Source organism: Copadichromis virginalis, linkage group LG20 (genome assembly GCF_057382275.1).
Source record: "Copadichromis virginalis isolate Kocher_CV1m ecotype Utaka linkage group LG20, C_Virginalis_male_GT1.1, whole genome shotgun sequence".
Lineage (NCBI taxonomy): Eukaryota > Metazoa > Chordata > Actinopteri > Cichliformes > Cichlidae > Copadichromis > Copadichromis virginalis.
Window position 1 is genome coordinate 26,408,468 of NC_140637.1, and position 14,934 is coordinate 26,423,401.

At 40.0% G+C, this 14,934-nt stretch overlaps 1 protein-coding gene across 1 annotated transcript in view; it reads left to right on the top strand.

The window, feature by feature from the left end:
• The first annotated feature begins 627 nt into the window (after positions 1-627).
• arhgef10lb (Rho guanine nucleotide exchange factor (GEF) 10-like b) overlaps positions 628-14,934 on the top strand; it is a 38,864-nt gene continuing 24,557 nt past the window's right edge. Inside the window, exons 1-10 of the mRNA XM_085443741.1 lie at positions 628-888; positions 1,638-1,751; positions 1,981-2,089; positions 3,566-3,669; positions 4,966-5,043; positions 5,412-5,591; positions 7,177-7,293; positions 11,664-11,756; positions 13,548-13,718; positions 14,438-14,583. Of these exons, the coding sequence (XP_085299867.1) occupies positions 1,993-2,089; positions 3,566-3,669; positions 4,966-5,043; positions 5,412-5,591; positions 7,177-7,293; positions 11,664-11,756; positions 13,548-13,718; positions 14,438-14,583 (986 nt within the window). The 5' untranslated portion in view covers positions 628-888; positions 1,638-1,751; positions 1,981-1,992. The remainder of the gene's footprint in view (positions 889-1,637; positions 1,752-1,980; positions 2,090-3,565; positions 3,670-4,965; positions 5,044-5,411; positions 5,592-7,176; positions 7,294-11,663; positions 11,757-13,547; positions 13,719-14,437; positions 14,584-14,934) is intronic.

Here is a 14,934-nt window from a genome sequence, read left to right on the forward strand (position 1 = left end):
AGGTTGGCTGTGGCTACAATGTAGCTTACCATCACCAGTGTGTGAATGGGTAGATGACTGGATGTGTAAAGTGCTTTGGGGTCCTTAGGGACTAGTAAAGCGCTATACAAATACAGGCCATTTACCATTCAGAGACCCGATCATCTCGGCTCCAAAAGCTGGAGCTGCAGTGAGTTTGAGCGTTATGATGACCCGTGTGACTGTGAGGCTGCTCCTCCAACCCACAGCAGCAGCAAGATAAGTCATTACAAAAAAACTATCAATATGCTTACTCTGAAAACCGCATGTGAAGTCATTTAAAAAGTCTTCACTAAAGAAATAAAGTAGATTTAATATATTTTGGATCACAGAAGGCGCTGTAAAAACAGCATTCATGTTTTATTGTGGTTGGAGTTAAGAATATTTTACAAGTGCAAAATGATGAACTGAAAGAGAGAAACTGCAGAGTTGGTCATAATTCTCTTTATTTTTTTCATTATAGGCAGATTCAACCTTTGTGGAAAAAGTCCAGCAGTGTCAGGATTAGCTTTAAACGATTCATAGTTTTTCAGCCCAAAAATCACTTTGCTAAGGAATAACTACATCTGTTTTAAACTTCTGTGTGAATCAACCCGAGAATGATGAAAAGAGGAAGTGATTTATTTCTGGCAGTCCCTCACCATGTCAGCACTTCTGTCTTCTGCTTTTGTCACCATGTGCTGTAACTTGCTGTTGGACTTTCGCCGCTCAGTGTTTTGAAAAGGGTAAAATGTAACTTGAGTAATTTGACTTGGTTAGTGGGGAGAATTTGTAAAGTTCGGAATATTGAATAAGGAGTTCATCAGCTGGGTCAACACAACACGGAATCTCTTTACTTTGGATAAATAAAGTGGTTTGTGTGAACAGAAGGTAGGTGTCTTAAAACTATATACAAAGGAAATATGAACAATTGCTAGAGACAGATATTATGATTAACTTTCTCTTAGAGAATATATGCAACAATAAATCTTAATGTTATGCTTTTTTATTAGATTTGTCAGTCCATGTTTTAAGATGTTAAAGTTCATGTGTGTCTGTAGTTTCTTGCCAAGCCAAGTTTAGATCTCAGTTTCACATACATTTCCTTCATTGTAAATGTGTTTCTTTAGAGTGATGGCCCTCTACCCTCACATTAAAGTCACTTTCATTTAGTTAGATATAACAGTTTCCCACATGAACCACAGTCATTTATCTGCCAAATGGAAGGTTTGTGATTTGATCCCTAAAACAAAGTGTTGAAAACATACAAAATAATGCATCATCACTGTGTGTGTGATCCATCGACTGTCTGAATGTGGCTTCTAATATTAAAGAAAATCCCAAATAAATTCAAACTTGTACATTCGCTCAGGATGAATGTATGTCAACTTCTGACAACTACTGTATGTGCAGAAGTATTGATCAGATGTGTATAAAACTTTGCAAAAACATCAATATTGTTAAGTTTATTTAACAAAGACCTAGGCAGCGGTTCATTTTCTGGGTATGTGGGAAACCTACTAACATGTGTCTTTAACTGAACTTCTTGTCGTATTGTGTTGTGTTTATTGATATGAGTTGTCAGGCGTGTCAAAGTTAAACTAATGCTGTGTCTCTGCCTCCTGATGTTCAACTGTCAGCTGCCTGCAGATGTGCCGGGGCTCAAAGACCTTTGTGCTGTCACCAGGAGAGAGCTGGCTTTGTGTATCAGTATGCCTCTTTTTGCCCACATCAGACAGACCTGTGACACTAAGGTAGTGCTAGTCACTTCAGCTGTTTGTCTCTTCCATCTTTGAACAAACTACTTTTTACTCTGACTGTTAATCAGATAATCTTAAATGACTTCAGATAGATATGGTTTTGTTTTGCTTTTGCCAGAAATGAAATAAACCCCAATAGTATTTTGATACAATACAAGTGGTTTAATTTTTTCAGATTTGAATTTGAAGTAACCATGGTTACACATCTGTTCTTGTATTCCAGGTTCAGTAATTGATGAAAGCAGCAAGAAACGGTACCAAGGAGGGTTTAGGAAGGAGAAAGTTAGCAATGATTCGCAAAGTGTCATTCCTACAGAGAAAAGACTCTACAGGTATAGAATTGGAGCTGGGATTAATCCTTAAATAATTCATTAATAATTAAAAATGAAAATTATAACGTTCTTTAAAAAGTTTTTGGCCTGAGTTGCAAGTTTTCCAAGATTCAAGTCTATGATGTTCATTTTGTAAATAATGGGCCTATTTGAGTCATGATTTAGAGTGTTGCTACCTTGTAACTGATAACTTGCTACCTTATGTACAAACGTCCTCTGTCACAGCCAGCCCATTACCAGTCACTTTTGGATCCAACACCAAGGGTGCCAAACCGAGGGTGCAAACAATAGTTAAAAAAACAGCTGATGTCACCATTACTATTTTTACTTTTGTACAGGGTACGGCAGAAACCTGTCAACATTCTTTTTAACATTTAGCATATAAAATAATAAAAATTATAATTACATGCCTTTGGAAATTCATGTCCGGGGTTCAATTCCCAACCAGGGCTTCTGCATCCGGTAAGGATTCCTAGGCTAGACCCCTCATGCTAATGTACCCTATCTCAGATATGAGTGGGAAAGAGATAGCTGAAGCCAGACAAGAAGCTGACTGCACTCCATGAGCCTCTGACAGCACCAACGAACCAGGTGCTGAAAGGTGAGAGACACCCGGATTGGCTTACTGAAGGTTGGACAGTCCTGATCCCCAGAAGGAACAGCTCCCATCAAATTACCGGCAGAAAACCTGCCTCAATACCACATGGAACCATTGTGGAAGAACAGGCCACTGCACGGTATGTACCCCTGGCAGGAGGTGGCTGACATCCAGAAATCCTACCAGTGGCTGAACAAAGCTGGACTGAAAGACAGCACAGAGGCACTAATCATGGCAGCGCAGGAACAAGCTCTGAGCACAAGATCCATAGAGGTTGGGGTCTATCACACCAGGCAAGACCCCAGGTGCAGGCTGTGTAAAGATGCGCCTGACACAATCCAGCACATAACAGCAGGGTGCAAGATACAAGCAGGCAGGGCTAGTGGCCGGCATACCAAGTGCTAGCAACATCAGAACGGAGGAACATGAAAAGCTGGGGAGGTACCAAGGACTCAGAGAAGAACTTAAGATTTGAAGGATGAAGGCAACAGTGATCCCAGTGGTAATTGGAGCACTTTGTGCAGTGACCAAGTGCAAGTGGCTCCAGCAGATCCCAGGAACAGCATCTGAGATCTCTGTCCAGAGCGCAGTCCTAGGAACAGCTAAGATACTGAGCAGGACCCTCCAGCTTCCAGGCCTCTCGTTAAAGATCCGAGTTTGAAGGATAAAGACCGCCTGCAGGGGCGAGGGGGGAATTTAGAAAAGTGACTACACATGTGTGTATGTAAGTGTGTGAGATTTATAATAATAAAATGCTCTTTATATGAATAACATATTCAGTTACAGTGATGGAAAAGAAGACAGTAGTTAATAAATGAGCCAGGAAAGGCAGTAAATGACTTGTGATGCAAACACTCTCTGGTTGTTTGATTTTGCAGGTGATGGAAAAGATGATGCCGGTTACATAGATGTGTTTTTGTGTGAGGTAAAACACCCTCCACCACAACTCTGCCCCATGCCAGAGGGACTCAGCAGTCAGCAGGTGTGCATGTCAGCATATGTTCACTAATCTGTATTTCTGCTGACTTATTGGTTCTGTACTGTAGGGCTATCTTTGACATTTTTGATACTTCACACTTGGAGACGCTGAGATGATTTTGCATATCCATCTCCTGCTTTGTGAGCATCAACAATTGTTTTTCTCAAGTCTAAGCAGAGTTCTTTTGTTTTTGCCATGAGGCTTTCTCAGGTGACAGCTCAAACCCTGCTGATTTTTTTTTCTAAAATAATTGTTATTGAGTGCAAAAAAACATTTTTTGCTTTAAAAAAAACCTAGTAGATTTAGAAATGCTATGTTGAAAATCCCTTGCTCTCTTTAAACACATAGGGGTCTAGTAATTTAGTCCTCATCCTTTAGTCGTCACCCTGCCAGGTGGGATCAAGACGACGTAGGAGCTCCAAATTAATACCATAGGTGTATCTATTAAAAATCTCAGGCGAGTTTGAATGTCAATGACCTCGATCTTAAGGTCACAATAAGTTTTCTGCTAATCGTATGAATGAAATAATAAGGCATGGTAGATATCATAGATGTGTCATACATGTGTTTAGTTGGAGGCTGAGTTTCAGTGCCAGGTGCTTCTGTGTTATTCCATGACATATTCAACACATAAAAGGAATTCATGCCAAGTAGTGAACTTGTGGTAGCTACTTACAGTAAAACGTTATTATTCTATCAACAACAGATGATTATCCTCAAAAAGACTTTGAAAAAGACCTGATTTCACAACTGTGACCCTAACCTAATGGAGATTTGTGTATGGACTGGTAAATGTATGGCACTTTTCTGCTCTAACTGAGCACTTAAAGTGTTTTTTTTTTTACTACAGGTCACATTCATAGTTTTCTAGTTTTCACACACACACACACACAGTTGCACAGTTACTGATTGATGCATCAGTAACTGTCACTTGCCCAAGGACATTGCAATAGTGTATTGAGGCAGCTTGGCATATAGTTACCAACTACTCTATGCTACTGAGCCACAGCCACCTACACTTACTGCAAGGTCAAAGTTATTTAAGCATTCTTAACATGATCATGTTTTCTAGGATGTTTAAAACAAATAATTTAACATGAACTACTTCAAATAAATATCAAACAACTGTGGCTGAAGTTTAAGAAATTTTGTCCTCCCTGTTGTTCCATATTTCTGCATTCGTCTTGACTCATCATCTACAACTTTTCTAAAACTGAAACTGTTTGCGCATGTTTTTATTGTTAATATTTACGGTCATTGGTTTGCTGGATCCATTTCACTTATTGGTGCTTCGTTCAGGTTGTCAGACGTCTCATCCTCAGATCCATTGTGCAAAGTGAGAGCAGCTACTTGGACTCTCTCAAACGAATCCTTCAGGTGAGACACGTTTCTCTTCAGGTGTTGTCAGTGTGGAACTCAGTCACGAATTTTATATTTTTTATATTATATCCAAATTTTGCATTTTAATATAAAGGTTAATTATAAATGTTCAGTGTTCATCTGAGCACTTTGGGGAACTCACTCTAAAACTTTAATTACTTTATACTTAAGCAGAAAAAACTTCAGCCATCAGAAATATGACATCCCAATTTCTAATATTTAACATTGTGGGTCATTATTTAGCAGATGAATTCATCATGGATATCAAAATGCAAAGTATACAGTTTAAGCACTGTTTGGGTAACCTAACAGAACCATAACCACAGATATGCAGTATACCAGACTGGTCTGTCTTTGTCCTTCAGGAGTACCAGAAGCCTTTGCTGGAGACACAGTCTGTGATTTTAAACCCAAAGAAGGTGCGTCAGATCTTTCACCGCCTGCACGAGATCTATCAGTGTCACTGCATGTTCCAGATTGCCCTTGCATCCCGCGTGGCCGAGTGGGATCAAAGTGAAAAGATAGGAGACTTGTTTGTGGCTTCGGTCAGTTGACATTTTCTTCCTAATTTCTCTTTTTAATTTCTGTCATCCTTCACCTTTAAGTGAAGTGTCCATCATCACACTACTAAAGTCTCTTTCAAGTCATTTAAACTCCACACAACCTGCTCATAACATCGTTTTTGTAAAGCTGAAGTCTCTGATTCTAAGCCGAGGTAATCTCAGTGATGTATTAGGCATAGGGGTTGTCAGACCATCATGGCTGTGCTATTTCCTGATTTTAGTGACATAATATTATTATCTGATAGATGCCTCTCTGCCTGACAGGCATACTGAAATATAGAAGGTGAAAGCATTTATGGAGCAAGATTGTGGTCAAAAGTTTAATTAATTTGAAAAAGTTATTTGAAAGTGAAATTCTACGTTTTCATGTTTTAAAAGAAAGTGAAAAAAACATAAACTGTTTTATTTTAAATAAACTATTCGTTTTAATGCAAGTATTTTTTTCCAATTTATTTTTAGCTTTAAATTCACTTTTCTTTGTTTCAAATCTCATTTGATCTCATCCAGTTTCAGACCCTTTTTTCAGTTTCCCTAATTTTGTGTTGTGAGCGTGTATCAAAAGGGAGAAGCAGAATGTAGACTAATGACTGACATCTCCTGTTGTCATGGTTAGCACTGTGTGACAGGCAGAGGTCGGACCCAAATGCAGGACGTGTAACACAAAGTGATGAATGAAAGGAGGCAGCTTTACTGCTGTAAAGTTAGAAAAATTGAACATAATGAACACAAGATGATAGACTGTCAAAATAAAACAGGAAACACTCTGAGACACAGACTAAGACACACAGGCTTGACACTGGCGACCAGGGGAGAAACAGACATGAGAAAATAGTCGACTAGGGAGACAGAAAAGGAAGACCTAACACGGACATAGCAGATAAACGAACATGAAGACAAGGGTGACTAAATGAGAAACATGGAACACAGGGGAAGCACAGTAACATACAACTACACACAAAAAAATAAATATAACACAAGGCGAAAACTAAGAGAACCAGAAATACCAGTGATTAAACTAGTAACCTAAACAATGCCAGATAAAGCCTAAGGAACATAGAAACACTGGGTCACAGACCAGGACCATGACAGCTGTGACACTAAAACTAAAAGTCAGTTTAAGGGGATCACTTTTATGCTGTCCCTGGATGCAGCAGTGAGTTTTATGTTAAGAAACTGAGGCTATGCTGTCCACTTTTACTGTCTGACTCTTTAGCAGTAAGTGGCTGTTTGCCTAACTGCACTCAAATGGGGAAAATCCACCCGTTAGCCGTAATGTTCTGTTTTGTAAAGCACTTTATAAATAAGAACAGTCATTTTCAAATAACTTTTTCAAATGAATAAAACTTTTGACCCTGACTTAGCTCCATAGTGAGTCAGTCTGTTAGAGTGGGAGCTCCGTGTTTCAGAGGGCAGTCAGAATAACCTATGATGGCTAATGGTTTGACAAAAATATTGACTCGTCAACCATTTATTTACTTTGTAGTTCCACATGTTGAATTACTGTGAATCTTATCATACAAATATTGTGGCGAAGCAGAGTCCTTATGTCACAATGTTTCCTTCACAGTTTTCAAAGTCCATGGTTCTGAACGTGTATAGTGACTACATCAATAACTTCACCAGCGCCATGGCTCTTATCAAGAAGGCCTGCTTGTCAAAACCTGCTTTCTTGGACTTTCTTAAGGTGCTCACACTGCACATTTACACCACATTGTCAAATGTGACAAATGACAAACGGAACCGATTACATGTTCCCTCCCTTCAGGGGAGAACTAAGAAGAGTAGGATTGTTAACTGGATTTAAAATCAAATTATACCAAATGATAAACAAGTGTGACCTTTTTAAAAGTGCAGTTTAAATGAAAATAATGTGAAAAGCTGTAAAGTGAAAAGGGTGGCATGGTGGTGGATGGTTGGTGCATTTGTCACCTTGCAGCTAAATGTTTCCTGGTTTGAATTCGAGATGAGGCCTTTCTGTGAGGAGTTTGAAGGTTATCCATGTGCTTGTGTGGGTTTTTGCCAGGTATTCCCATTTCCTTCCGCAGTGCAAAGACATAGACTTAAGGTTAACTGGTGATCATGAATTGGCCATGAGAATGAGACAGATGAATAAAGTCTTACAGGAATAGCTAAAATGTGACTTGGAGTGGAATCAGCTATGAGTGAGTATAATATCAGAACAGGCTGTGCTGATATGAGGAATTATGGAAATTCTAATGTTTTGTTAAGTTCCCATATCCTGAGAATACATGGTTTATAAGGTTATGAGATTTTTTATGAACTTAGAAGTGTAAAGTTTGAGCTGTGAGCACCTGAAGCCTCTTACTCTCAGCACTGTTCCAGCCTTTTGGCAAGAAGATGGGCTCCCTTACAAGCCAGCAGCAATTTCCCCTTCTTTCTATGTTGAAAGCAAGTAGCTGAAGACCATGACCGCCCACATCCAGAAGTGTAACCCAATATTCATTTTATCCATTGACATTTTAAAAAGTACTTGCATAGTTTTAATATTTGAACCGTCGCCGGGGCTCCAGCACCCTGCCACGGTCCTGGAGGAACATACCACATTCTGGTAAGGTGTCATGCAGACCCTGGTTCTCCCCGTGGCATTGTTGGAGGCAGAGTGGGTGGAGGTTAGATGTGTTCATGGGGATATTCACAATTACCCCACTTGTGCTGCTGCTATTGGAATACAAGGGCAACATGCATAGAGTAAAGGCAGCAGTTTGCTCGCACCTGTCGCATCCCCTAATTCTGGGAACCGATTGGCTGCAATTCACCCCACGGAAGATTTTCCACTGGACTAATCTTGTGATGACACCCTACACTCAACCTTTGACCAAGTGATAGAAATTGATGGTCACTCGGCGCGCCCTGATGATGCGCGGACCGCACTTTGTATTGTTAAATGATAGGCTTTATCGAGTGAGTCGTGACACTTGTACAGAGGAGGAACACACCTAGTTGTTAGTGACTAAGAGCCACCAGGAAATGATTTTCAAGACAGCTCATTATAACCCCATGGCAGGGCATATGAGATATGACAAAACTCTGGAAAGAAGAATGGCCAAATGGCAAAAATAATAAAGGAAGTGAAAAAAGGAAAATGTGCAGATAAATAATAAATGGGAAAGGAACTACTCATTCCAAGATGGCTGCGCACACGGACATGAAAAACATGAAAAACAAACTGGACCAGAAGCTGCAGCTTACCTTTGACTGCTCCTGAGTGGGGAGCATGCTCCCTTACTGCTTGGGTGTTTGATATGCAAAGGCCACTACTGAGAACAGGAGGGGTAACAAAAGAATCAGTGGCTGCCCTCTGCCGAGGCCATCACCAGCTCCTTCTGTCTCAGGAAATCTAGGGCACTCACAGGTGACCCCAATCCTGCCCACTGACCCACCAATCTGAGCCATGGTTGGAGTAACCCTCATCACTCAGGCCACACTCACACACAGACTTTACTCAGACCAAGTCCTCTTGCACTACTTCCAAACACTTTGGAACCTGTCCTCTAATGTTTGCCTTTTCTATTGAATGCCTTTCTCTTGTTTTGCATATATTTGCATATGGAGCTTGCAAAGAAAAGCGTCTGGACTTCTTTAAGTTGCTTGAAGACGTTTCACCTCTCATCCGAGAAGCTTCTTCAGTTCTAAGGTCAAATGGTGGAGAGTCCCAGATTTAAACCTAGTGGGAGTATCCCCCCAAAGAGGGACAAAGGACCCCCTGATGATCCTCTAATCGCCTGAGCCAAGGTGTGAAACTGGGTGTGGGTCCCAATCAGCCAGGGTTTCGGGTGAGCTCATTGTGAAACCTGGCCCCACCTTATCATGCGAGGTCAGATGGCCCAGGATGTGAGTGGGCATTAAGGCGTCTGGGGAGGGAACTCAAAACTGGATTATAGATGGCAGAGAGTTGGTGTCGTAAACCACCGCCTCTGTTCAAAGATGGTCGCTCACAGTCGCTCACATAGGTGGCTTCTTTCACTCCTCTTTCAAACCATCTGTCCTCTCTGTCCAAAATGTGAACATTGGCATCCTCAAAAGAGTGACCTTTGTCCTTAAGATGCAGATGGACAGCTGAGTCTTGTCCTGTGGAAGTGGCTCTTCTGTGTTGTGCCATGCGCTTGTGAAGTGGCTGTTTGGTCACTCCAATGTAGAGGTCTGGGCATTCCTCGCTGCACTGCACAGCATACCCCACATTGTTAAGTCTGTGTTTTGGAGTTTTGTCTTTTGGGTGAACCAGTCTTTGTCTGAGCATGTTGCTGGGTCTGAAATGCACCGGGATGTCATGCTTGGAGAAAACTCTCCTGAGTTTTTCTGATACACCGGCTGGGCCATCTGACCTCAGGAATTCGCATGATAAGGTGGGGCCAGGTTTCACAATGAGCTCACCCGAAACCCTGGCTGATTGGGACCCACACCCAGTTTCACACCTTGGCTCAGGCGATTAGAGGATCATCAGGGGGTCCTTTTGTCCCTCTGTGGGGGGATACTCCCACTAGGTTTATATCTGGGACTCCTGACCATTTGAGAGGTGAAACGTCTTCAAGCAACTTAAAGAAGTCCAGACGGTTTTCTTTGCAAGCTCCTTTGACTACAATGACCTGGATGACTGAGAACCTTCACAGATATATTTGCATATATATACCTGTGTGTGTATAATATATATACTCAGGACTAGGGATGGGTATCGTTTAGGTTTTATCCGATACCAGTACCAAACTGGTACTTTTGAAACGGTGCCGGTGCTTAAACGGTGCTCAAACCGGTGCTTAAAGAATGGAGAACACAAAATTGGTCCAAAAACCTCACGTTCAGCTGTTTTTTTTGTAAAAAGATAACAATGTTAGCCTTTTCTGCAGCTATAGGGCATATATGGTATCACTCTTGGCTGGAAGCAGTGCTTAAACAATGGAAAAAACACAAACTTTGTCCAAAAACCTCTCATGTTTGACTGTTTTACACTTTTTTTTTGTCATTTAAGCCTTTTTGGCCAGGGTGAAGGGAGTATCTGCCATCAAACAAGAAGACAGCCGCATGTAACTACGACGGTGTTTGCTAGTTCACCTTACAGGCGTTAATTTAATAACGTGTTTAGCCTTATTGGGCCGGGTTTAAAAGAGAGACATCATCCACCTGTTCGCCGCTCAGAACTGGTGCCGTTTATGTCAGAACCGGTGCCGTTTATGTCAGAACCGGTGCCATCATGGCACCGGATACCGGTACCCATCCCAACTCAGGACCTTACTGCGAAGTAACAGTGCTAGACACTTCACCACTATGCCACACTGAAAGAAAGAAAAATACATAGAAGTAAAATTCCCGAACATATAATCTGTAGTTATTTAATAGTGTTGTCAGTGTTACAGACTATAGAACACTTATGAACTTCAACTGAAACATTCAACTACAGCATCTGCATGAATACCATGACATCTTTATTGAAACACATATGCACATTATTCTCCGTCTTTTCAGACAAACAATACAAACAGTATAATGTGCCACAGCCACTGTTTGGCCACCTGTGCTATTTAACTTTAATATTTAATATGAAATCATTTTAAAATGCAGCAGCACAAAATGCAGTCAATTTGAGAGAAGAGAATCCTCTATATGCCTAAGAAACAGTCTGCTTTGATGATCAACTTTTTCTGCTTTCCTGAGGAACATCATCTGTGGTTCTTTTACCCACACCTGGAAATCTCAGAATAAGGAAGGGGGAAACTGTGAATCAGCCACTGAGATCAGCAGCAGACTTTCAATATCAAGAGTTAATACATATTTGAAAATGACTCAGCTCTGTAGTGTTGTACAGCAACCGTGGAAGACGAGGAAATCCTCCCCATTCTTCCCAGCATGCTACATACAGGCATAGGGCAATATTCCATGTGGACCATAATCAAGTGGTTGTAGGATCTCTAACTGTTAGTTACAACCATTTACCTCAAGTGATCAAGTGATCTTGGAAAATACAATACTTTGTTTTGAAACATGAAGCACTTCCTATTTTAAGCTCAGTGGAAAAAAAACCTCTTTTCTTTCGACCTTTAGAGGAAGCAGGCATCAAGCCCAGACAGAATCACCCTATATGGCTTGATGGTTAAACCTATTCAGCGCTTCCCACAATTCATTCTGCTGCTACAGGTGAGTGACTGATGACACACCAGTGACTGCATCACTCTGATCCCTTGTTAGCATGTCTCAACCTCTGCACTCGTGGGTCATGACCATGGAACGCAAGCTGAAGGTTCAGGTTACAGTTATTACTTATTTATCCAAATCTTACAAGGCAAGCGAAGCAACCAGTTGATGAAATGCAGTTTAAACAGATGACTTGCATGCTAAATAGGAAATGCTGACTTTTAGAAAAGGTGTGTGGTCAAGTGTACATGTCAATTCATACTGAAACTTACCGACTCTTCTGGAATACTGTAAGGCTGAAAAAGTTACACTGAAACTTTCTGATGAAAGGAAGTGAAAGGCAGTTCTCGCCACTGTCTACTCCAGTGCACTGTGCATTCAGCAAGTAGTACTGTACCAGAAAGCTGGTTTTTCAAAACCCCATTCAAAAAAGTGAAACGAATTGCATGAATATTTAATATTACACTCAGTTAGAGTACACGTCAGTACATAGTTACATAAAAAAGTTAGCCTATTGTTTGTGAATATAAGTGACAGTAACAGCTAAATAGGTAACAATGCAACAATTGTTGTTCTAAATAGTCTCCAGCTCCCCTATAAACTGGTCGAAATCCACTATTTTACCACTCTGTATGGATGAGGAGGATGTGGCAGATCTTGTTTCGCCCCATCACCTTCAAACAGACAATATTAGATATTTAGGTATTAAAGTTTCCTCCAAGCTGACAGAATGAATGATGAATTTCACTCCCTTGTTTAAATTTATCCCAGAGGATTTAAACCCCTGGATCAACCTACCTATATCACTTAGTGGAAGGATAGCAACAGTTAAAATCTCAGTCCTTCCAAAATTCTATTATGTATTGTCAGTGATCCCTGTATCTCCTAAAACCTCCTTGTTCAAGTCTATTAAGTCATCTCTGTCAAAATTTTGTTGGAAAAATAAAACTCCCCATATCAAATTGTGCAAAAACAAAAATCTCCAGGAGGTCTAGAAGCAGCAAATATAGAATTATATTATTTAGCTAATCAGCTAAAATATCTTATTAAATGGTTTAATCCTCAATCCAAATTGTTCTGGTTACAAACTGATCGAGCATTATGCCGAGACATACTTTTATTGAATCTCCCATTCATCAGACAAACTTTTCACAGCATATCCATAGAGTCATCTCTGTCAACCTGGTGGGAAATATTACCAACTCCACAGCCTCACCATCTCCTTACTCTCCTATTTGGAATAACCCAGATAATCAACCAAAAAAAAAAAAAAAACATTAAACTTCACCTCTTCGAAAATCAGAGGAATTACACATCTTTGTCACTTTACCCAAAATAAGACTTTTATTAATTTTTACAATTTAATTCAGGTCTTTGGCAATGGCAATTCAGTTTCTTGAGTACTTTTAATTAAAATCAGGGTAACTTTAAAAAACAATGGCTTCAAGGAGGAAGTGTTACAAACCCTTGGTTCAGAGAGAGGATGAACTGAGGGGCTGCACTAAACGTGATATAAGACGAACAAAGACTATTTGTCTGTCAGTCATTCTGCTCTAGTCCAAAAATAAAATAAGGACTCAAGAGAATGGGCAGACTTTAAATGATTAAATAATATTTAATCTTTCCTTTTTTAACCCACTCACTTAAATGTAAGGTTGTATTTGGTAAAATACTATTGTCAAGTGAAAGGTTTTCTATATTTTCTGTCTTTATAATGAGTTCTCTCTATGGACTATTAAATTCTCTGTCACCATAAGACATGTTATATGAACAGTCTCTGCTGTGTTGCATCAGGACATGTTGAAGAACACTCCAAGGTCCCACAGTGACCGGCTGCCCCTGCAGCTGGCTCTGACTGAGCTTGAGACCCTGGCCGAGAAACTCAATGAGCAGAAACGTCTGGCTGATCAGGAGGCTGAGATCCAGCACTTAGCTCACAGCACTGGGGAACGCAATCTCAACAAGGTGACAACTATGCATTTATTTATGCAAACATAAGCTGTTCATGAAACTTGCGGGTAAATTTGAGATAATGGCATGACCACATATATTCAGAAGTCACCAGAAAGTCCATTCACTTTCCTTTGTCCAATCAATCTTTAAAAGCAAAGCTCCAGTTGTATGGATGCAAAGAACAAGCTTCTCTTACATTTTTGAAAATGGTGTAAGGAGATTCCACAATCTGTGGGAGAATCTCATCTGATAGACTTTATTTGCATTACCCAGCATGAATTTGCATAGATGTTTGATTTTTGAGTCCTCTTTCATTTTTCTAGCTGGACGTTGAAAGTACATGGTTGGGTGGGTTCATCCTCCAGCATGTGTTCAGCTAAATTAATTTGTATTGCTCATGGTACCTCTGGGCAGCTGACGGAAGATCACCAAAGTTCTCTATTCAAGCTGAATTTAACACTAGTCTAGTAACCAATGGGTTACCTTAATATGGGATAAAATAAATGAGAAAATTTGTTTCTCAAGGAATTTGATATCTTCAGCTAATCAGCACCATGCCAAACTGTCTGCAGATATGAAGGTGTACTTTGTCAGCTCTTAGCTTGTGACATGAATCTTACCTGGGATAAAACTACTCTGAAACTTGATTTCAGTGAAGACATTTCTTGATTTCTGTAGTTTCAAACATTATGTAAGAATACTTTGTAATCAGTGACCTGCATTGTTTTTAGCTGCTGAACTCAGAACAGAGGCAGCTGATTCATTGTGAACTTCTTACTGAGATAGTTTTTGGGGATAAAGGTCAAGTTATCAAGTCAAAGGAGCGGAAGGTCTTTCTCATCAACGACACCCTCATTTGTGCCAATGTGAACCTGAAGTAAGTACCAAACCTCTTTAATCCCAAACTTTACTCCTAGGTGTTTCTGAATATCCTGACTGGTGCGATACGTATAGTGACCAAAGTCATCTTGTGGTGATTGTTGTTGTGAATTGGCACTATATGAATAAAATAGAATTCAATTAAAATTAACTGAATGGTTGGAGTGAATTTGCAATTACCCAGCTGTTATTATTTGGGATATTATACAAGTTCGTCTCGTAGGGTTCTCAGAGCTTGAACAGGTACTAAAAGAAAGCCATGTCAACTACAAATATTGGTGTTATTATTGGTTTTATCTCCCCATTATTATTATTATTATTATTAATATTATTATTATTATTATTAATT